General features: G+C 38.0%; 1 protein-coding gene across 1 annotated transcript; it reads left to right on the top strand.

Moving 5' to 3' along the window:
- The first annotated feature begins 24,026 nt into the window (after positions 1-24,026).
- Positions 24,027-25,058, top strand: LOC131035752 (AAA-ATPase At4g25835-like). Its single transcript, XM_057967495.2, has one exon. The coding sequence runs from the start codon at positions 24,027-24,029 to the stop codon at positions 25,056-25,058; it is 1,032 nt and encodes a 343-aa protein (XP_057823478.1).
- Positions 25,059-25,586: the final 528 nt, after the last annotated feature.

Here is a 25,586-nt window from a genome sequence, read left to right as displayed (position 1 = left end):
AACATTTACCCAGAGCATAATCAGGGTTCTAATTTGCTTTGTTTCTACATTGCCTAGACATGTGACCAAATCTATTGCAAACAAAACATCTACCATTGAATTTATAAGCATTAAATTGCCTCACCGGTGCCTTATGGTTTTAATCTTCATTAGTGTGAGATTTTGCCTTGCCAAGATCAAGAGGCAATGGAAAGAACAAATAAGAGAGACAAAATATTTATAGGAATAAATTGTATTCTATCAAGAGAAAATATCGATCAACTGGATCATCAAGCATTACATACAATGAATATGAGCCTGCTTATATAGGCAAGGCTATATGGATATGTGAGCACACAAACATGACATGTGGCTCAATAAGAAACAAGGGTAGGTAGGAAATAGGTGTGGGTAGGTAGGAGAAACAATATAATATTCCACATGAGGTGGATCACCCACTGAATGTGGAGTGTAACAACAAGATCACACCATAAAAGGTGGAAATTCTCCTACACATACTATCCCAATGTGGCACAAACACCCAAGTGTCTCATACCCAAACTACTATAAATGCATGTACCTATGTAAACTTAAGTAAAGTGTAATGATATCCAAGATGAATAATTATTTACACCAACACCCCCCCTTCAGTGCAACTTAGGGGAATGCACTAAAGTCTACAATGCAACTAAGCAATGCAAGATGAGTCCCGACTATGAGGCCAAGTTAGGTACCCATGTACAAATGCAAATGCATGCAAAACAATGAAAGGAAATCTCTCACAAAGCAGGGAAAGAGAGAAAAACCCAATGGGAAAAAACCCTCTCCCAAAAGAGAGATGAAAACTAAATACAAAGAACTCTCATAGAAGTATGTTAAGGACAAAACCCCATGTGAGGAAAATGTTCCCCCCTTATGAGAGAAGAAGAAGAAGAAGAAGAGAGACTAGGAAGCCCCCCCTCAATGTGGAATCTGCACCAATGATAGAAGCTCGAAGATGAATGAATAAACTGCTCCATGAATGTTGAACCACGTTCCTCCCCTTAGGAAGAAACAAAACCAAAGGTGTATCCATAAAGTCTCCCCAACCATGAAGGGAAGATGAAGCAAAAATAATCATGATGAAAGTAATCTTTTGAAAACTGCTCAAGTGTCCCCATGTCGATGCTGAAAGGTACCCCCTCTAAAGGTGGTAAACTGTGCCACACTACTAAAAAAGGCACTCCAAGATCTAGCGGAGAAGAATGTAGAACAATATCCAAAGACTCATATGTCTCCTCAAAAGATAAAGAGACCTCCTCCAAGTGTTGTACAAAAGTATGCACAATCATGGTCAACCTCTAAAGATTGATCATGTAGAGAATGCATAAGAGGGTCAAAGTGATCCCTCGCAACAATCAAAGAAGGATCATCTTCATCAAAGAGATGATGAATGTCATAAATGGTGTCTCCCAAATCTCCAATGTAGGATTCCACAAACAAACCTGCAATGTCTTTCAAGTAGGCATCCCAATCAACTGAAGTTGGAAGACATGAAATATCCTGCTACCCTGAATCATAAGAAGGCAAAATTGTCGCACTAGCTGCATCATCAGGTGCAATAGGTGGTGTGATATCAATAGAAAGAGATGAAATGCAAGGCTCAAGAATGGGTTCACATGTGAGAATCCTCAAGTTCAAATGCCCAAAGTTCTCCTCAAAATATGAATCATCAACATAGGAAGAAACAACCTTATCAATAGGACCAAAATCTGAAAAAGAGTACAATCGAGATGCATGATCAACCACCCCAGTCGCAATGATAGCTCTACTCTCCAAGTCTCTAATGATGATTGAATCAAGTGTGAACTCCACAGTTTTCCTAGCTACCCCATGTGTGATTTGATAGATAGAAAAAAGATTATTTGTCAAGTGGGGTACACACAACACATAATTGAAGGAGTTATCCCCAATGGCAATAGATCCTTTCCTAATTACATCCATGTATGTATGATTGCCCATCAAAATCTACGGTATGTGGCAAGGCTCAAATGTAGAAAACATAGACTGCGAAGATGCCATATGATGAGAAGCCCCTGAATCTAGAAGCCATCTCTCTGAATCATGACTTGTAGTAGCACAAAGAGCTTGTCACTTTCCTTTATCTGTCCCAAAAGAGTGATCCTTTCCTTTATCCTTGGAAGAAGAAGCTGATGTAGACATTCTAGAAGGTAGGTTGATTCTATTCTTCTCAAGAAGATTCTTCAACTCATCAATATCCTTCTTATAACAATGATGTTCATCATGTCTTGACTTCTTGCAATATCCACAAAAAAGATTATCCTTATATGATTTCCTCTTAGGTGAGAATGGTGAATTACCTTGTTGTGGTTTAGACTTAGGTTGCTTTTGATTCTTGCCTTTTCCTTGATTACTTTGATTCCCTTTGTTAGCTACCAAAGCTTGTGACTTCTAAAGATTTGAGAATCCCCATCGTGGTCAACTTAGATTGCTCAAGTATCAACATCTTTGTGAATGAATCAAATGAGGGAGAAGGGTATGAGGAACCTTGAGCTAACCTATGGGTGTGAAAGCTAGATACAAAGGCTGCATACTCTTAAGGAAGCTTGTCCAACAAGTTATAAACTAATTGAGCATTATTTTTGTCAATTCCACAATCCTTTAGCTTTGCTCTTAGCTCAATTGCTTTTGTGACATAATCTTGGATTGTATCAAAATCCTTGGGATCCAAAGTTGTGAGTTGACTATCAAGCTTGTAGCCCTTAATCTCATCAACTTGACCATACAATTTCTTAAAAATATCCCAAGCCTCTTTAATTGTTGTACACTTATCAATGTGAAAAAAGAGGTCATTTGACACATACTTTCTAAGTGTTCCAAGTGCCATAGAATTCTTAGTAAGCCATTCAATTTGAGCATTAGGATCAGCCTTAGGATCAGGTGGTGCTGTAATAGTTTCATTTACATAATGAATGATTCCTTTTTCCATTAGTTTACTCCATGGCTTAATTTTTCATGATGCATAATTATGAGGAGTTAAAAGTGGAAATTTAGGAGAACCCATAGCACCAAAATGAAAAAACACAAGATAGAGAGAGGCACAATCACACATGACACCCCCCCCAAAATACTCAATCAAGAAACCCCCCCAAAATGGTGATTTTGTCACTTTATACTTAGTGTGTATATAATGGGCCACTTGCAAAACAAGGCAAAGTGGACTTCTGATTTCAATTTAAAATTTCTCAAAATGAGATCTAAGAGACTTCAACAAGTATTGCTAGTGATCTAAACTGAGATCCAAGCAAAATGCAAGTACCAAATATGCCAAAAATGGCCAAATACTGAAAGTACAATTTCTACTTAAAATCACTATAAACAAATGGTAGATTATGAAAGTAGATGAAAAAATATGCACTTTAAAAAAAAATGGCACTTGAAAAGGAGTCCATATGAGCCCAAATGAAGCCTCCAAAGTTGTAAAAATCAGGATTTCATGATTTCCAAAAAACCTGTATCCGAAAATTAAAAACCTCCTGCACCACTATACAGATCACGAAATTCTACCCCAAAGCAAAAACAAATAGTCGAAAAAATGATTTTGGATGAGTGAGATATCGCTATTTGAAAATTGCTTGCAAAATTATAATTTCTGGAAAATTTCTGCCACAGTGTCAAACTTCAAATGCCTCTAGATTTGGCCTCCGAAGTCCGATTTGGATGAAACAAAAGGCAAAACTGACTTTCTTGGACTTTTTTAATTCAATGGTATCCTCAGATTTGACCCATCAAGCTTCAATAAAAACCTGCAATAGAAAACTCCAAAATACACAACCCCAAATAGCATCAAATTTCTCTCAATTAGCAAACCAATGACACTATAATGGCTCTGATACCATGTGATATTTTGCCAAGATCAAGAGGAAATGGAAATCACAAATAAGAGAGACAAAATATTGATAGGAATAAACTGTATTCTATCAAGAGAAAATACTGATCAACTCGATCATCAAGTGTTATATACAATGAATATGAGCCTGCTTATATAGGCAAGGCTATATGGATATGTGAGCACACAAACATGACATGTGGCTCAATAAGAAACAAGGGTAGGTAGGAAATAGGTATGGGTAGGTAGAAGAAACAATATAAAATTCCACATGAGGTGGATCACCCACTGAATGTGGAGTGTAACAACAAGATCACACCATAAAAGGTGGAAATTCTACTACACACACTATCCCAATATGGCACAAACACCCAAGTGTCTCATACCCAAACTACTATTAAATGCATGTACCTATGTAAACTTAAGTAAAGTGTAATAATATCCAAGATGAATAATTATTTACACCAACAATTAACAGTACCAAAACTCTATCCTTTCTCAAATCCAAGTCGACTGGAATCACCAATCTGCCTTTGTCTCTTCAATAACTCATCTAGCTGTGCTAAGGTGATCTTCATTTTTTCTTTATACTCACTTGTAGTAATTAAATCATCTCTCAGAATTATCATTTGTCTCTCAAGCTCTTGTTCATTACTCTGGGATTGTACCAAATCAGTTCTTAACATATCATTCTCATGAACCAGCCTACCACATTCTTCAAATTTGTTCTTGAGGGAAACAACAAGATTTTCTTCTTTCTTCTTTTTTGTCCTCAAACTCCCTAGACATCCTCATAGTTATAACTTGCATTTCATTTTTCATAACCATGTTCTCCTGACTCAATTTTTGACATTGTTCCCTAAGTGTATCTTTCTCTTCATCACCCCTTTGCAAAAGTTCCTTCTTCCTATCTTGAACAGATGATAGCCTCTATTATAGGACAAGAATGAATTCCTTAGCAGAACTCAATTCATCTTGTAGCTTTAAGTTCTTCAACCTTTCAACATCATAATCTTCAAGTGCCATCTCAAGTTGCTTCTCCAAATCCATATCCATGTATTCCGGTTTTAGGATCTTCCTCAAGCCGTTAAACTTCCTCCAAGGCACAAGATTTTGATACCAATTATTGGAATCTAATAACTTTGAAAGGGGGGGGTGAATCAGTATTATTCTAGATCTATTAATTTTAGCCTTATTGGAACATGCATACACCAACCAGTATACTAGTACATAGAGAATTGAAATAAGTAAAGCAACCAATAAGCCATTCACATAAATGAGAACCGTAACACACAAATTTATACGTGGAAAAACTCAAAGAGGAAAAACCAAGGTGGGATTTGTTACCCACAATATTGATCCACTAGCCATATGAAGAGAAATTACAAAATATGAGGGGCCTACACTTGCAGGAAGGCTTACAGCTTAGAGTACACTACTCAATAAAAAAAGGAGCGTTACTGACTACATAAAATTCTAGACTACAATTCGGAGAAGTGTGAAGTATTAAGATAGCATCTTGTATGCCAGAATACAATTCTGATTTAAGCTTTGTATGTTTCAGTCTGAAACCCTAAACCCTTAAACGGAATAACTTTTACATGAAATTCCTCACATACATGATCTCTTTGATATATTTTGCATCATATTACATTCACATATCCATAATTTCCTATCTCATGTCTATGTCAAAATGATCTATCAAACTGACCTATATACCTTATACAAATTTTCATGCCCTATGTCGACTTAGAAAGATATATACAATATCAAATTACATGTTGGCCAGATAACATAAATGTATAAACATTAAAATAAATTGCTAATGTCAGATCCAAGATATGTCAGCCTCCAATACCAATAACCTTTACTAAACCATGTCGGTCTGCATTGTTGGTGACCAAAGAAATCCTTATGTCCTATAAGTGTCAGTGCTAGTGTAGTATCTGTGAAGTGCCTGTTGGTACACAACTGAACCAAAGTATGAAGCTAGAACACAATACCATGTTTCCATCAAAGACAACAAAGTGAAACCAACCAATTGAGTCTCAATTGCCAACAATGTTGATGACCGAAAGAGTACTAGCGGTGGAGCATTCTTGTTAGGTAAGAAGTTGGTTTCATGGGCTAGGAGGAAACAAGATTCAATATCTCTATCTACTACTGAAGTTGAGTACATTGATGTTGCTAGTAATTGTACTCAGATAGTTTGGATGAAGCAAATGTTGAAAGATACTAAAGTTTTTCATGATGAGCCTACTGTTATATACTATGATAATTTTAGTGCTATAAACATGTCAAAGAATCCAGTACAACATTCAAAGTCTAAGCATATATTGATCAAATATAACTACTTGGGAGAGAAAGTCAGTAAAGGGAAGGTGAAGATAGAATATCTATCTACAAAGGAACAAATTGCTGATATTCTCACTAAACCTTTGCCTATAGATACATTTGTTTATTTGAGAGACATGTTAGGGGTATCTACCCCTCCTGATGAGAATTAGATGAATTGAGTTACATCAATCCGGTGGAATTTAGAGCCTTATTCTTCTATGTGGATTGATGAGTTGGTGTTGCTCCTCTACTAGAGTAGTCTGTTGATCTGGTTGTATATCCCAAGGGGAGAGAGATTCATGATTCTGTATTGGGAGAGAGTTTGATTTTTTGTTTTGGAGATCTTTGACATTGCTATCAAAGGGGGAGAGAGATCATGTGAAAAATTGCTTTATCTATTTTGATCTTAGAGGGAGTTTGTTGGTGTTGTCTTCTTTCTTTACATTGATTGTTTTTCACATTCATATGTTGCCATAAATGCCAAAGGGGGATATTGCTGGATTTGGTTGTTGGTATTTCTACTGCTAAGATATGTTGTTGTTATTGATGTCAACATATTCCTGTGATTTATTCTGTTGATTTTTGAAAGAGTTTCTGATCCGGTTTTGTAGAATCCAATATTTCCTCTGGCATATTCCAGTGTGATCAGATCCTCTGCTGAGATTATGGGATATTGTTTGGGATGATCTTGTGTATCTTCATTTCTGATGGTTCATGATTTAGTTCTCCACAAGTTATCTTTCTTCATGACAGTTGTCGATTGGTTATGTTCTTTATATTTCTAGATGTTGATGGATGAAGATTTGAAAAGTGGTGTTGGTGCAACTATTACAGATGGTTCCAATGTCCTTTTTGGTGTTTCCTAGTCATGTCCTATTTTTTTGGTGATCTGCATTGATTGTTGTGCGAGGTTTTGGTTCTTTCTATGAACTGGTGATGATTTCAATGTTATGTGATATTTCTGGTGGTGTAGCATGTTGTGGTTGATCTTGGAATGATTTATGGTGGATGTGATCATTTGGGAATTTGAATTAGGTCCATGCTATGTAATATAACTGATTATATAGGTCTGGTGATCGATCTTTGTATCATATAATGTAATATTTATATTATGAGTTGAGGGTTGAGGGTTTAGCTGACCTTGTTATCAAGGTTGATGATTTGTATTTATAGGTGAGATACTTATGTAATTTAGGTGTCAGTATTGTGTCTACATTATCAGAGAGAGGTGATTGTGCAAACAAGAGACTTATCACTCAGTGTAGTGTAAAGGTGAGATTGGTGTTGCAGCGCAGACAATTATGCTTAACTAGAACTGTCATCAGGCATTTGTAGATGTTATCATTGTAGTTCATTTCTTTCAAATTGTAGTTTGAATCATATTGTAAGTCAATGAGACTTCCTTGAGGGTTGTAGCCTTCTAGGCATATATCTTTTGAGTAGTGATCTCTAGGCAGTGTACCTGAATGTATGTACATTCCCCATTGTAATATTGTCACATACTACTCCAAACTATCATCTGACTATAGATAGGTTCCCATTATGGTTTTTCACTTCAAAATCTTGGTGTTGTGTGTTGTGTTGTTGATTTCCTTATCTAATTCATTGCTGCAGTTTATCAGTTTATGTTTTGAAGTTTAATTTCCTTTGATCTGGTGAAGAATGATTATAATGATTCACCTATTGGCATTATGTGAACCGGTATGAGGACATAATGACATTGTATGTTGTCATTGATGTCAATATGATGAAGAGGTGTGAACCAACATATGTGAGAACCGGTATAACACTGTGAACCGACATTTGTGCAAAAGTGAAGCAGTGTGCTTGAATCATGATGAATTGGCACACAGTTATGAGAACCAGCATATGGAAGCATTGTATGACTACCGGTTGGTAGTCTCAACTTTAGGGTTTCTGGTTGATGTGTATCAAGCTTGTGTGGCTCAATTGATGATATTGTGTGATGAGTTAGCATTGTAAAGAAGAATAGATCATGTTGTCATGCAAGCCTGTGTGCATGAAGGATTTTGCGTGAGGGAGATTGTTCCTATCTACCTCGAGAATGTGCGACGTCTGTAAAACGGTGACAACATGTGATGGGTTATCAACCGCCATAAAATTGGTGGAAATGAACGATGGAGAATGTCTTGAGTTTGGATCAAGATCTGCTGCATTTAATGCAGTGTGCTCAATAGTGAGAATTGAACCATTTGAATTCCTTAGCCTAACAAGTTTAGGGTTTAGGGTTTATGATACTGACCTATTTGTTTTTTGTATAAGGTCGATGTTGTGTCTCTTTCTGAGGTTGTTGGCAAAAGTTGTGTGTGTGTATCCAAGAGAAGGGATATGTGATTCTTACCAGACCAAAAGGAGAGAAGTGATACCTGCAGAGTGTAAGTGCAGAAGGAAAAGAGGAGCCTAAGTAGATATGCATTGTCATTGAGTTCTCTTACTAGATCATTGTAATACCTGTTGATCTCTAACCACCTCAACAGTTGGAAAATCCCTTAACAGGGTAGCCTTAACTGACTTGCTAAAAATCCTTTAACAGGGTAACTCAGAGCTACTGAGTTCGGAATCCTTTAGCTATTGAGTTCTTGAAATCCTCTAACAAGGCAACATTTAATAGGGTTTAACCCTTAATTAGGTGATCTCTAATAGGATCGGTTCCTAGCAAAAACCTTTTGTAATGTCTCTAACCAGACAAGGCTCCTAACAGAGCGGACTTCTAAAGAGTTCAAAAAGAACTTGTGGGTATTAATCCCCACTGTGGTTTTTCCTAGTTGGGTTTCCACGTTAAAAATATGTGTTTCATGTGTGATGGTTTTTTCTTATGATGCTTTGCTATTGTGTGTCAAGCATATGATGATTCTGTGTTTTATGCCTGTCAATAAAACATGTTGAGCTAGTTGTTATTATGATTTGATGATAGATTACCTGTTCATGCATAAGGGTGAAATGGTAGTATAGTCTCGAGTTGAATGAAAAGATAAGTGAGTAACCTGTTAATGCTTGTCTTAGACATTCTTAGCTTTACCGGTGTCACTGTCTGCCAGTCATTTGAAGTGTCTACTGTCAAACTGGTTTTGGACTGTATTTTTGCCTGTACTGATTCACTCCCCCCTCTCAATACCAGTTTGGTACTATTCATTCCTCATTAAGCTATCAATTGGTATCAGAGCATTCTCCAGGTCCTCTATGCTATAAGCTTAACTACTTGAGGTAAAGATTCTAGTCTAATGATGAAGAGGGAAGGACCAAAGTTTAACAGAGAAAATTTTAGTATATGGAAAGACAGAATGAAGATATTCATCAAAAGCAGGGGTGCTCAACAGTGGAGCTATGTTGAGACTGTCTATGTTGCTCCTATCGGTACCCTTACTGACGACTAAAAGAGAGAAAGTCATGGAAGCCCTAATCAATAGTTTATCTGACATTGAGTTTATTGATGTTCAGGATAAGGTAAATCCCAAAGAGGTATGGGATACTCTTGAAAATATCTATGGCGATGATGAGCATGTAAATCAGGCTAAGGAAGAAAGCCTTAGAGGGAAGTTTAAAGATATGCGGATGGTTGAAGGTGAGACCATTCAACAGTATGGAATAAGGATCAAAACCATTGTTGTAGATATCAAGAGTGCAGGTGGTAAAATAGAAGATGCCACTATAGTAAGCAAAGTCCTGAGATCCCTATTGCTGGTCTATGCAATAAGGGTTGCTTCTATTCAAGAGTTAAGATCAATAGACAAGACTAAGGTATCCTTAGACTCCATCATAGAAAAGTTGATAGCCTATGTGCTAAATAATTTTGATGGTAGTGTTCAAGAGACTGAATCAACTTTTAAAGCTTCTGCTATACCATCCAGAAGAGGAAAAGAAGCTAGCCCTAGTGGTGAACCAAGACAGCGCAAAGAAATGGATGATGAGGAGATTTTGATGGCATTTGAAGCTCTCCTTGCTAGGAAACTTCCTAAAGGAATCGACAAATACAAAGGTAAGCTACCTTTGAAATTCTTTTCTTACAACCGGATAGGACATATTGTTGTAAACTATCCTAATGGCGACAACAAGGACAAATGAAAAAGGTTCAAGAAATTCAAAAGAGGAAACCGGAGAAACTGTCTTGTGGCAGTTGATGAAGGTGTCACAAATGAAGAATCAAAGGATGAAGAAACTAAAGATATTGTGTTTGTTGCTGTCAAGGAAGATGTTTCAGACAAGAAGGCTCTTGTCTCTCGGTTTGATAATTCCAATGAGTGGATCATTGATAGTGGCTGTTCTCACCATATGACTGGTGACCGGAGCAAGTTTATATCCTTGGAGGAGTATGATGGTGGTGTGGTTCACTTTGGCAATGATGCACCATGCATGCTCAAAGGCAGAGGGTCCATCTCTTTGAATGGAAAGAGTAGTGTTGACAATGTGTACGGGGTTGATGGTCTCAGACACAACCTTCTGAGTGTTGCCCAGCTGAATGACAGTGGCCTCACTCTAAAATTCAAGAATGGAATTTGCAGAATCAAAGGAAAGAATGGTGAATTGGTGGCCACTGGCATGCAGACCAAAGGTAACCTATTTCATCTGAATGCAAATATAAGTACATGTCTTATGGCAAAGTTTGATGATAGTTGGATATGGCATAGGAGACTCTACCATGCAAACTTTGATAACATTGTGAAAGCCAGTAAGATCAAGGTAGTTAGAGGGTTGTCAGTACTAAGAAAACCGGATAACACCTTGTGCAGAGAGTGTCAACTGGGGAAAATGTTTTCCTCAACCTTTAAAGGTAAATCTTTCACTGCTGACAACTTGCTTGATCTTGTGCATACTGATTTGTGTGGTCCTATGAAAACTAGGAGTGTGCAGGGTGATAGGTACTTCATGATTCTCACTGATGACTGCTCAAGAATGATGTGGGTCACATTCTTGAAAGACAAGTCTAAAGCCTTTGTAAAGTTTAAAGCTTTCAGAGCATTAGTGGAGAAGGAAAGCTGTAAAAGGATCAAGTGCTTGAGAACTGATCAAGGAGGGGAATTCACTTCCAGTGAATTCAACAAGTACTGTGAAGAACATGGCATCAAGAGGCAATTGTCTGCCCCTCGGACTCCACAACAGAATGGCCTAGCAGAGAGGAATAACCAAACTGTGGTTGAAGTAGCTAGAACCATGTTGATTCAAGGAAAGGTAGCTCACACCTTTTGGAGAGAAGCGGTGAACACTGTAGTCTACACAATGAACTGGGTACTCATTAAGAAAGGTAAGGAGAAAAATCCTTATGAGTATTGGACCGGTAAGACACCAGAGAAAATTTGATGCGAGATGTGATGAGGGAATATTCCTTGGATATTCCACCAAGAGCAAAGCTCTCAAGTGTTTCAATGTAAGAGTTGATGAAACCTCTAAGAAAACTGAGGAAACTGATAGTGAGCAAGCAGTAAATGAACCAATTGCAACCTTCTGGGAACTAGTTGTTAGTCAACCGAGTACCAGTAATAGTGTTCCTACACCGGCTGATGTAGATGCTGATACTGATGGAGATGAGAATGAAGAAGAAAAGCAAGAGGAATCTATCAAGACCATTCCTCGGTATGTCAAACTGAATCATGATCCTAATCAGATCATAAGAGATAAGGATGCAGGAATCCTTACAAGAAGAAAGATCAGAGAAAACTCATGTATGATCTCTGAATTTGAGCCTAAATCATTTAAAGAGGCACATAAAGATGAAGACTAGATCAAGGCAATGGAAGAAGAACTTGACTAGATAGAGAAAAATGGTACATGGTCTCTGGTACCCAAACTAGAGCATAAAAATGTCATTGGTACCAAATGGGTCTTCAGAAATAAGTTGAATGAGGATGGCATAGTGATTAGAAACAAAGCCAGACTGGTGTGCAAAGGATATGCCCAAGAAGATGAAGAATACTATGGAGAAACCTTTGCTCCTATAGCCAGATTGGAAGGAGTTTGTATGCTTCTTGCATATGCATCTTTTAAAGGCTTCAAAGTATATCAAATGGATGTAAAATCTGCATTCCTAAATGGTGTACTTGACGAGGAGGTGTATATAGAGTAACTAGATGGGTTTGCCCTATTTGAAGACAGTGACATGGTGTACAGGCTACATAAAGCCTTATATGGTCTAAAACAGGCACCTAGAGCATGGTATGAATGCCTGCATTCCCATCTTGTGAAGATTGGATTTGAGAGAACAAGTGAAGATAACAATATCTACTTAAAGTCTGAAGGAGATCAGATCTTGATTAGTGAGGTATTTGTTGATGACATTATCTTTGGTGGAGATGACAAGATGAGTCATGAGTTTGCAGATGGGATGAAGAAAGAGTTTGAGATGTCACTCATGGGGAGATTAAGTTCTTCATTGGACTGCAAATCAAGCAGATGAGAGAGGGAATCTTTATCAATTAGTCCAAGTATGTCAAAGAGGTGTTGAAGACCTTTGGCATGGAAGATAGCAAACTGGTTGGTACACCGATGGTTACCGGTTGTCAACTATCCAAAGAGGATAACTCAGCATTGGTTGATGAGAAGGAATACCGATCAATGATTGGTAAATCGCATTATGTAGTGCATAGCAGACTGGATATTGCATATGTAGTTGGCATTACTGCAAGATTCCAGAAAAGGCCAAGAGAATCCCACTTGGTTGCAGTCAAGCAGATTCTTAGGTATCTGAAAGGAACTATTGACTATGGGTTATGGTATCCATACAATAATGATTTTAACCTGAAAGTGTTCATAGATGCTGATTGGGCTGGTAATGTAGATGACCTGAAGAGCACAACCGGTGGTGCATTCTTCCTTGGTGGTAGATTGGTCTCATGGATGAGTAGAAAGCAGAGTTGTATCTCTCAGTATACAACAGAAGCAGAGTATGTTGTAGCTTTCATGAACTACACTCAGACAATTTGGATGAAGCATGTATGGAATGGCTTCAAAGTTCCTGTATTGGAACTGGTAAGTATATTTTGTGACAACACTAGTGCAATTAATATCTCCAAGAATCCAGTTTTACATTCTAGAACCAAGCACTTTGAGCTTAAGTATCATTTCTTGAGGGAAAAGGTTCAGAACAAAGAGATTGCACTGGAGCATGTTTCCAGTAAGGAGCAGTTAGTAGACATATTCACCAAGCCTCTCCTAAAGACTACACTCATATACTTAAGAGGTGAATTAGGGGTGCTTCCCCTTTAGGAGGTGAACTAAAAGCATATGCTACACATCAGTCAGGTATTGAATAGTCAAATTTCTTTTGGATTGATGTGTTGAAGGATGCTACTCCTTAGGGGGGGCAGCATAATGGAATGAGCTATCTTGTGCCTCCACTTTGGCATTGTTGACAAAGGGGGAGAAGATGTGATGCAGAGAAGATATCTGCAGAAATTGGGGGAGAAGATGTGAAGCGGAGAGATATCTTTGTATATTGCCATCAATACCAAAGGGGGAGATTGCTGGAATTATGTGAACTGATATGAGGACATAATGAAATTGTATGTTGTCATTGATGTCAATATGATGAAGAGGTGTGAACCAACATGTGTGAGAACTGGTATAACACTGTGAACCGACATTTGTGCCAAAGTGAAGCAGTGTGTTTGATTCATGATGAACCGGCATACAATTATGAGAACCGACATATGGGAGCATTGTATGACTATCGGTTGGTAGTCTCAACTTTAGGGTTTCTAGTTGATGTGCGTCAAGCCTGTGTGGCTCAACTGATGAGTTAGCATTGTAAAGAAGAATAGATCATGTTGCCATGCAAGCCTGTGTGCGTGAAGGATTTTGCATAAGGGAGATTGTTCCTATCTACCCGGGAATGTACGAAGTCTGTAAAACAGTGATAACATGTGATGGGTTATTAGCGGCCATAAAATCGGTGGAAATGGACAATGAAGAATGTCTTGAGTTTGGATCAAGATCTGCTACATTTAATGTAGTGTGCTCAATGGTTAGGATTGAACAGTTTGAATTCCTTAACCTAACAGGTTTAGGGTTTAGGGTTTATGATACCAACCTATCTGTTTTTTCTATAAGGTTGATGTTGTGTCTCTTTCTGAGGTTGTTGGCAAAATTTGTGTGTGTGTATCCAAGAGAAGGGATACATGATTCTTGCCAAACCAAAAGGAGAGAAGTGATACTTGCAGATTGTAAGTGCAGAAGGAAAAGATGAGCCTAAGAAGATCTGCATTGGCATTGAGTGTTGTTACCAGATCTTTTTAATACCTGTTGATCTCTAACCACCTCAACAGTTGGAAAATCCCTTAATAGGGTAGCCTTAATCGGCTTGCTAAAAATCCTTTAACAGGGTAACTGAGAGCTACTGAGTTTGGAATCCTTTACCTATTGAGTTCTTGAAATCCTCTAAGAAGGTAACCTTTAACAAGGTTTAACCCTTAATCGGGTATTGTAGCCATCCCTTAACCGGGCGATCTCTAACATGATCGGTTCCTAGCAGAACCTTTTGTAATGTCTCTAACCGGACAAGGCTCCTAACAGAGCGGACTTATAAAGAGTTCAAAAACAGCTTATGGGTATTCATCCCCACTATGGTTTTTCCAAGTTGGGTTTCCACGTGAAAAATATGTGTGTCATGTGTGATGCTTTTATCTTGTGATGCTTTGCTATTGTGTGTCAATCATATGATGGTTCTGTGTTTTATGCCTATCAATAAAACATGTTGAGCTAGCTGTTATTATGATCTGATGATAGATTACCTGTTCATGGATAAGGGTGAAATGGTAGTATAGTCTCAAGTTGAGTGAAAAGATAAGTTAGTAACCGGTTAATGCTTGTCTTAGACATTCTTAGCTTTACCGGTTGCCCTCTGTTTCAAATCAGTGTCACTGTCTGCCAGTCATTTGAAGTGTCTGCTCTCAAACTAGTTTTGGACTGTATTTTTGCCTATACTAATTCACCCCCCCTCTCAGTACTGATTTGGTACTATTCTTTCCTTATTAGGTTATCATCATCCCCCCTCTCAATCTTCCTTCTTGATAGCTACTAACAAGGGCTTGGGTTGTGTTTAGGGTTAATGTTATAATTAGGGATAGAATTTGATTTAGGGGAAGAGTTACTTGGTTACATTTAAAATAGAGTTATGGTTAGGGTAAGGGTTAGGGTTAGTGTTAAAGATAAAATTAGTGTTAGTTTTTTATTAGGATTTGGATTTGGGTTTGCGATAGATTCAAGGTTAGGGTTAGGTATGGATTGGGATTAAGATTATTGTTATCATACAATTGTAAAACTATCCCTAAGCCTAACCATTATTAAACCTTAACCCTAATACTCATTGAAGATTGATTTAACCCTAACCCTAGTGAAAGTATAATCCTTAAATTGAATGCTAATAAAATATTTACCTTAATTACCTTAAACACAAAATTAAACGTTAATCCTAATCCTAACCCTATTTGTAGTCTTAATCATAATTTGACCCTAATCCTAATCCTAATTGAATCCTAACCTGAACCTTGACCCTAAGAATATTTAAATCTCAACCCTAACACTAAGCTAGGTAAACATTAATTAAAACATTACCCTAGGTAAACATTAATCCTAATCAATCCTTAGTCCTAATATTAATTATGTTGTAACTTTAAGCATAATAGTAACCCTATTTGAACACTAATTCTAATCAAACCCTAGCCTGAATTATAACACTGATCCTATTTTTAAGCATGGTTGTAACCTTGAGAAAATCTATATAATTAGAACCCACAACATGAATAGGTGAGTAAATAATGTTGATAACTTTATATAATCAAAACCCTATCACTAACCATAACCATAACCCAAATTGAACCTCAACCCTAACTATAATAATCATTAAGCCTTGATTTCACCCTAATAAACTACAACCCTAACTTCAAACCCTAATAAAATAGAACCCTTAATTACCTTAACCTTAATTTCTCAATAAAGAGAAGTAAATCCCTGAAAACCTTTTAACTTTCCTCAAATAATCAATGACAAATTTCAATTAACGACTTGATATGACAATGAAATGAACCTTCAAAAGTGTTTGAAGACACACATAACAAGTATATTTTTAAAAAATATTTTAAGTGTTGGGTAGTAATAAACCAAGTGTATGACTCATCTTCATAAATCTTGTAGACTAATTATTGACACTCATATGAGTCTGTTGGTTTTTGTGGTGGCTCTCCCTCTGGGAACCCAATCCAACCACTTTACGGAGGCCAGCGCTGCCCACATTGGGTTACACATGGATAAAAGAGAAGGTTTTAGAATGGTTTGGCTGGAGTTTGAGTCAGTAAACATTGTAAATTGTTTCAATGGGCGCACAGATCCTAGCTGGATGATTGCAAATTTAATCAAGGATTGCTGGGATATAATAAATGAGTTGGATGAATTTAAAATTTTGCATGTCTTTCAAGAAGGCAACAAAGTGGCAGATCTACTAGCCAATATGGCGGTGGGCTACGTGGCGGATAAATGGTGGAGCAGTAGGGATTGCTTCTCAAAAAACTTGTGCGATCTGGCTTGTGATGATTTCACCCACTTGCGGTAATCAATGAATTTTAATCATGATTTGATTGAGTTTTTGGGGAAACAACTACTTTTTGTTTTCCCTATCCAAAGATCTAGAAACTTCCCTTGTGCCTGGATTTTCTGTCTAATTGTGCAACCCATTTCCTACTATTTGTCAGAGACTTTTCTGGTGTGGCCCATTTCCTACTATTGTTCGAAGACTTCTTTGGTACGACTCATTTCCTATTGTTTGGCAACCTGAATCATTATGGGTGGGGACATGAACATGCAAGAACCACCTACTTTTGAGAAATGGAAGAAAACCAAGGAGGTGTGGCAGGAAATCATTGATGGGGAAATTGTCCCCTTCTTGGAAAGACTCCATGGCCCTTCTCCTCTAATCATGGAAACCTTTGTCAATGGGTGGAAGAAAGGGGTTCTGAGGGCTTATGGTGCTAATTACCAGCTAGATGAAACCCTGGTGGCGACGGTTACTAGTCTAGTGATGAATGGCAGAAGGTTCTATAGAGATAGGAAAATAGGGGAGGAAGACTTGGCGAATTTTTTCGACAAAGACAAGAAGCGCTCAAGAGTTAACAAAATGGCTAATGGTGGCTACAACAAGAAAGAGCTTATGACTCCTTGGGTGAACATGGTCGAGCTCATCATGAGGTATATTATGCTTGATGGCAAATATGCCAGTATCTTTTCCTACCATTTTACCATTTTGAACCATTTTAGACATGGTAAAATCATTTCTATTCCTTTCTATCGGGCCTCATCTTTAAAGAATAGTCTTGAAAATCATATGGAGAATCCAAATAATCCTGTTCTCCATGAAGGGCTTATTATGCTCATTGTGGAGTACGCCAAGACCCTTGAAGTTGTGCCCTCTCTCTTTGAGAAAGGCCAACATACTAATATTCAGGAAGTCCCTGACTCAGAAATGGATTTGGAGGATAGTGGGGGTGCCATTCCTTTTGATGATCCTGATTAAAAGCCAGTGGAAGAAGGTGAGATGATGGTCACCCCTGGTATGTTTAGCAGTAAGAATCCCCCCAGATGGGCAGCCACCAAATATAAATCTACCAGCAAGTTGATTTCTAAGGCCGCACCTCTTTCGAAAAAGAAGAAGCTTGTGACTAAGGACTATGGTCCAAAGACTTCAACCAGGAAATTAATTTGGACATTCCTATTAACGTCCTGAAGGAAAAGCAAGGGACCATGCCTAAAGAAGTGGACAATGGGTTACAGAGGAATGGTACTCTGATGAACGTGGTGATGGAAGCGACCAAAAGCCAAGAGAGCTATTAGAAGTGGGTGGAGATAGAAATTGATACCCTAAAAGTGGGGGTTAAGGAGATAATTGATATCTTCATAGCTTCGCGAGAGCCCAACAAATCTGAGAAGCTCATGATTATAATCCAGAAACTCTCCCAAGATGTCGAGGTTATGAAATCCAACCATGAACAAAGAATTGAAAAGGTGGAAAAGTCTATGTCGGAGATAAACAAAAACCTCAAGAACTTGGTCGACATAAGAAAGGAGACAATGAATAATAGTATGGAGGGGCTCGAAAATATCTATGTCATGGTTGCAGAGTACAGATCCATTCACAGTGAACCTGAGAAAGATCTTGGAAGTGAAGACATTGCTGCTCGAGGCAACAAAACCACAGGCCCTAGTTCCAGGACTAGAATGAGGAGTAGCAATAAGGGCACCTCCAGATTCATTATGGAAGAACTCGAGGAAATCAATAAGATTACCATCCAAAAGAACAAGGAGCTAGTGCACTCTCTTATTTGAGTGCTTTTGTTTTTCTATCTGTATCTCTTTCTCTTTCGTGTTTGTTCTGGGGTGCTTCCTTGTTTTGTTGTTGGTTTCCGTCTGTTTGGCTAATGGCCGACTTTTATAAAACTTTTTGTTTCAGGTCCATGTAAAACCCATCTATCTTTATCAAAAACACCATCCATGTGTGTAATAGTTCAATATTTTTTTATTTTAAAGCTTAGAAATTTTTTCAAGAAAGAGAAATAAGAAGAAAAAGAAGAAAATTGATTCTTTGTATACAAAATAGCCTTAGTTGCAATCTTATGAATTTCAAGAAGAATGCAAAACATGAATTAAGAAGCCCTCACTTCCATCACAAGACATTGAATTAAGATTCAACAAAATTCCAAATAAAAAAAACATTATTAATTTTTTAAAGTAAATAAGCACGCTAATATCACTTTCCTTTCATTTTCCTATGTCATTCTATACTTTTTTACATTAATTATCTAAGAATTAAACTTTAATTAATTTGATGTTCGATAAAATTCAAAAGAACATTGAATAAAAGAAAATAAAAGAAGAATCCAAACTTGAGAACACCTTCTACACATAACTCATTGAAATTATCAATGCTAAAATCATAATAACAATAATACTCCAATTAACCATTAGAAAACAACTAAATTCACTAACCATTCTTCATCCTTGCTTCAGGCCATCATATCATTATCACTTGATAGGATTCACTTCCATGTGAAGAGGATAGTCCATTAATCCTTTGCCCTTTGTACTAGCTTTTTCCATGAAACAACAAATAGTTTGAATTAATTTGGTGTTGAATCTACAAACTTTTTACCAGTTCATTTAATCCTAGCGTGCTTGTGACACAATTGGATTAAAGTCAAAGGGTTGGTAGAAGCCTTCGAAACTTTTATTTATTTAGTGGGGACCATATGTGTAAGGTCAAATTGAAAGAATCATTAGCATCAAGCTTGGACATGTATAGCTCATTCAAATGCCCAAAATGTTGTTCACACCAGTCAATTTGCATATCTGCTCGAGCATTTGATTGCACATTGCCATGAAGCGATGAATGCCTTAATTGTAAAAATATGGTCTTTTATTGGGCTCTTCACTATGCTCCAAAATTATCTCCATCCCCAGTTGCATGGAATCTTAATGAAATGGTATTCGTCTGTACATGATTATTTCAACCCTCCTCTCTAGTAGCTGGACATTCCAGAAGTCAAAGACAATTGTGGTCTGAGCAACAATGATCTTTATGAGAGCATGCAATAGTATCTGGAAAGCCTACATGACATTGCTCCAAGGAAGACTGTATTTCTCATCAAGAACTCCTGCAATGTGTGCTTCTCCCCAGCCAATGATGAGGAAGTGGAGGATTTCTTCCAAGGAGTCACACTTTTTAGGTATAAACAAGAAAGAAAACATAATGGAATGAAACTAAAATAGATATAAACACATAACACAAGTTTTAACGTGGTTCACCACTAACTGGCTACATTCACTAAAAATGCAGGGAGTAATCTCTATTAACCAATAATGCAAATACAACACAACATCAAGCATGGACTGTACTCAGTATTTATAATCATATAGAGCCTTCAAGCGAAGAGTCTCCAGAAGATGAATGGTTGTGATAGTTGGGCTTCACATCCCAACAATTTCCCACTTAAAGCTCAATTGGCACATCCATGCTCTCAACATTCCCTGCATTTCCAATTCTTCACACCTCAATCAGGCACACCAAAGACTTCAATTTTGCCAAATTTTGCTGACAGACACTACGGATAAGCCTTCTCCATCTCAAATCGGAGTTAAAAATATCCCGACCTCCTACTCTTTTAGGCATAAACTTGTACATCGATCCACAATGAGGAATACCATGTTCTGTAGGTTCAAACTTACAATTAAAAAAACCACTCATTCCTTCCTCTTCAGCGATCCTCCAGGCATTAGCAACATTGACTATTAGATTCCACTCTACGCTAGCTTTGTGGCAAGCATATCATCAACACCAGAACGCGATAGTGCAATTAGAGGTGAAACGTCACCTTATTGTTTAGATATAGATAATTCATCCAAAATAACTAGCTCGAGTAAGCTCTTGCCAATCCATCTTTCATGTAGAATGGGCTGATTAATAATTCCAAGAATTGGAATTGCTTTGTGAACAAGAGCTATAAGTGTCCCAAATAAAGGCTTCCTTGTGATAAAGATTTTTGAGCCATCAATAAGATCTAAAACCCAAATATATTTTTTATTGTCTCCATTGCAAGTCCATCTATTCTCCTCCCCATATATTGTATGTGTTGAGAAGTGTTCCAAAAAGATAGAACGCATGGCTTTTTTCAGCAGCACGATCTGCTATTGTAAGAGGCCTTAAGTCATTCTTGTCCACAATATCTACATGACTGCGAAAGCATTGGTGAATGGGCTTCCCTGCAGTGTCTACAAGTTGCAAGTAATGGATGGCGAGGGGGAGGACGAGTGTTCGAATGAGGGAGGTGAGCTTCTCGATGACATTGAAAATTTTTAACGGTCCCATGTCCCAAAACTTCGTTTGCCACCACGGGCAACCCAACACTCCATGCCCTACGCTCCTCCAGCGGGGTATCTGACGCGGATATGGAGCTTTCAGACCTCAACATTTCCTGAATTCAGTTACTATGTTAGCAATGGACATAGCAGGTTCATTCTTTAGACAACACTCGATCTCCCGGCCTATATTCGTGCTCCCATTGACAATTAGCACTTCCACGACGAGGAAATCTATCTAGAGGCTTGTGCTCATTATCATCAACAACCGAGTTAGCAAGTGTGCCCGCAGCCCATTCGAGAACTCCATCTCTATCTAACGGTCTGCATCGTATTCCCTGGACGCAAAAAGGCCCACTTCATTACCCACAAATTCGTTAGAATGTCCAGTAGTGTCGAATACTGGCAAGGTTGGAAACCTCTCTGCCCCGTCACCTTCCTCAGAAGTTGCAATTGCACAGGATGGTAGACTAATTCCACTATAGGGGGGGCCATTCTTGAATTTTTCAGCCTCTATAGTTTCCATCACCGGCTGACTCTATATTACTTTTTCCAGCCAGTCGTGATCAAGTGTTCCAAACAGGGTCTGCTTATCTAGCCGTTCATTCGCCTCTTCGACTTCAAAAATTTGAACTCGGCACATGGTGTCCTTGTCATCTGTATTCATTTCTACTTCTACAGAGCCTGAAACATTTTCTAATGTGGTAAAAATTGCATTGAGGGCGACCAATTCCTGTTTCAACTCTTCATTTCTTTTTTTAACAGAAAAACTCCCACTCTTTTGTAAATTTCTCTCGCAAATCTGCCATTTCGTCTTCCATACTGTATATTCGCTCTGTGAGAATTTTTTTTTCCTCTTGTAGTCTCTCAACTCGTTCGTACAGGTAATCTTCTGAGTTCTTAGCCTTACCTTCTTCAGGGTTATCTTCATTCGCCAAATTCGAGACTGCATCTTCCTCACACTGGGAGGCATCCTTCTCATCCTGGAAGGCAAACAAACCAGTCTCTTCTTCTTCAAACAACGAATACTTCAAACCCTCTTCTTCTTCAGCCAAAGTCTCTTCCTTTTCCCAGCCATCCCACCAATGAACATGATTTGTACAACCTCGAGCTCACTCGGGTGAAGAACAACGCGGAGCTCCATGCACTTCTCACCCAAACAAAGGAAAAATCTTTGATTATTATTGAAGAAATCGATTGCTCGCTGAGTCTAACTGACAAGGTTTCGAGGCTTTCTGATGACAATGAAGAGGAGAAGAGTAGCAGGAAAGTTACTCTGTCTGGTTTGCTCAATTTCACAGAAGGATTGTGGTCCTGCTGCGGAGAGGAGCGTATTATTGTGTTTACGACCAACCACAAGGATATGCTTGATCCAGCCCTGCTCAGGTGTGGGAGGATGGACATGCACATTCTGCTCTCTTTCTGCACTTTTCCTGCATTTAAATCTCTTGCTTTCAATTATTTGGAGATAGAGGATCACCCGCTCTTTTCCGTCATGGAAGAGAAGATGGGATGCGGGGCTGAGATGACTCCTGCAGATTTTATAAATTTTATAGATTTGATTTCTGCGCTGGATAGAAAGAAAAGAGTAAGGAATGCTCCCCTTACATCTTGATCTACACAATGTGAAGGTGGAAAGAGAAGAAATATAAATAACGGAGGAGACTACGCAGAATGTAATTTGAGTTTTTATCCTCCATTCTTAGTTATCTAGATTAATATGCGCTCTGCAATTTCGACCGTTTAATGAAGTATTTGCCACAAAATTTCAATGCCTCGTTTGCTTGTTTAAATCTAATTGAGTGTCACTAGATCATAATTGTATAATTGTATATCAGTTTGAAGGAGTTTACATTTGTAATGTGCATATTAGAAAGATGATTCTCAGAATATGTTTCATGTGAAAATCCGAAGTAGATGTGAATGTGGAGATGTCTTTTAAGTATTCAAGTATAATTCATGATACATTGTGAAGGTATGATCAATAGTTCTACATATAATTAATTATAATATATTATTACAAATCTTCTTGAAGTAAGATCTTTTCGTGCATATCTAACAATATCCCTTGATTTTAAGCTCACATAATAGATATAATAATAAACACAAATCAATTAATTACAAAGATAATCATCTTGTTTATAAAAAACAAAAATGCAATCCCATCTAGATAAGAATTCACTTACATCTAAACATCTTTCAACCTTAAAAATTAATTACTTCTATCAAATGTAATAAATGTTCCTAAAAATCGTCGACTCTTCATCATATTTGATTCTTTCAAAGAGTGCAATATTAGATCCTAAAAGGAGTGCTCTCCGTTCTCGCTTGGTAAGAATCATAAGGTAGAAGATAGTTCTTGCAAAGAACTATGACTACAATACTCAAGATTGACCATACTCAAGATTTTGAAACTCGTAAGCATAGTAATAATAGCAATTTATTATAAGTTGTGAAGATTGTAATTCCCGACCTCGAGCGTGCGCAATTTGTTGCGCGTGGTGTAATTAAAAGTTTTAACGACGTGTACGGTAAAGTTGTCGTTTTGATAGCGAGACGGCGCTTAGAGTTTCTATAAAACATGAAAAACTATTGTCATCTAACCAAAACAGTGAGCGAGCACTTGACTTCCAGATAAATATGGAATTGGAAGCCTTAATCGGAAAGATCTTATCCATACTCGGGATTCTGACATTCGCACAGACCTGTCTTCCCCCACAGGTACGCCAAATCGTGAGACAATGGGTGATGCGCATTTTTGACTGCGTAAATATATGTTGCTGCGTGAGCCTCCCAGAATTCAAAGGAAAGCACGGATGGAACATGAACGAGATGTACACGGACGCGGAAGAGTACGTGAAAACTCTGGAAAGCGCCTCGGAAGCTCGCAATCTCTCCCGACACAGAACAACTCATCCACGACTCATTCCGCGGAGTTAGAATGTGCTGGACCCGACACACCTTACAGAAAATGGTGGACAAAGAAACCGTTGAAAGACAGGCCTATACTCTCAAAATGAACAAACTACACCAGAACCTCCTCAAGGCCTATTTGAACCACGTATCCGAAAAGGCGGCGGAGCATAAACTGGGCAAAAGGGAACTCAAATTATATACCAACAGTGGAGTTTGCGCCATTCGTGGACAAGGATGGAATAGCATGCCTTTCAAGCACCCATCTACTTTTCATACGCTCGCACTCGATCCATCCATAAAGAAAACAATTATCAATGATCTTGATCGATTTAAGGCCGGAAAAGATTTCTACAGACAGATCGGTAGCGCCTGGAAACGCGGTTACCTTCTTCATGGCCCTCCCGGAACGGCAATGTCCAGCTTAATTGCCGCCGTGGCAAACTACATGAAATATGACATCTATGATCTTGAACTCACTAAGGTCTCTCATAACCAGGAGCTCCGTGCCCTTCTTACTCAGACCAGTGAAAAGGCCATCATTGTTATCGAGGATATTGACTGCTCGCTTGATCTTACGGATAGAGAGTGCAAAGAGAAGGCCACAGAAAGCAAGCTTCGAAGTCAACTTACCCTTTCTGGTTTGCTCAATTTTACGGATGGATTGTGGTCTTGCTGTGGTGAGGAACGTATTATTATCTTTACTACTAACCACCCTGAACATCTCGATCCCGCTCTTCTTAGATGTGGGAGAATGGATGTCCACATTGAACTCTCTTACTGCAACTTCGCTGTTTTTAAAATTCTCGCTTTCAATTATTTGAGAATTGAAGTTCACGAACTTTATCCTTTGGTGGAGGAGAAGATCGCTTCCGGGGCCGAGATGACTCCCGCTGAAATTATAGAAATTCTGATGAGTAAAGTGGACACTCCTGACGAAGCAATGACCAATGTGGTTAGTGCTCTGGATGCCAAAATTAAGAAAAAACAGGATCATCGTCAGTCCCAATCTTCCCAAACGGAGAAGGAAGAAAAATGCATCACGAAGGGAGAGATAAATCATGAAAACGATGCCGTGGAAGACTTTTAAAAGTTGAGTTTGCCACTGTAGATGCACGTCTTTACCTGAGTGCATGGCCCTGCGTATCACCTAGGAAAGAGTTTCTTTCAAATTTCACTATACCGGTATGTATCTATAAGAGGTTCAACGGATAGCTGGATAGGCTACCAAAAATAAAACATAGGTATATTTTAACATGTATATTTTGACACATGGTTAGAGCATGATTCTTATATGAAATAACTTTTTGGAATTATTAAATATTAATATAATAATATGTTAGGGTAGCATTATTATTTTAAATTAATATTTTGTATGTTTAAATTGTAAGAGATATTGTAATTGAATCTTGACAAAACATCATGTAATTTTAATTCTTACCCATATTTTAATTGTTGATATAATTTGGAGAACTTACAATTGAATTTTTTAACACTTTTGTCCATAATGACATATTATTAAAACATAGTCCACTTGTATACCAAAGTATAAAGAGAATAGTACTAAATTATATTGCACTATGCAGTGAGTTAATTATATACTAACCAGACCAAGAAT

This window comes from Cryptomeria japonica, chromosome 5 (assembly GCF_030272615.1).
Source record: "Cryptomeria japonica chromosome 5, Sugi_1.0, whole genome shotgun sequence".
Taxonomy (NCBI): Eukaryota; Viridiplantae; Streptophyta; class Pinopsida; order Cupressales; family Cupressaceae; genus Cryptomeria; species Cryptomeria japonica.
Note: the sequence above shows the minus strand (reverse complement) of the source record. Positions and strands in the feature narration are given on the sequence as shown.

Coding starts and splice junctions, on each gene's coding strand:
- LOC131035752 (XM_057967495.2), top strand. CDS start 24,027: ATGGTGGACAAAGAAACCGTTGAAAGACAGGCCTATACTCTCAAAATG.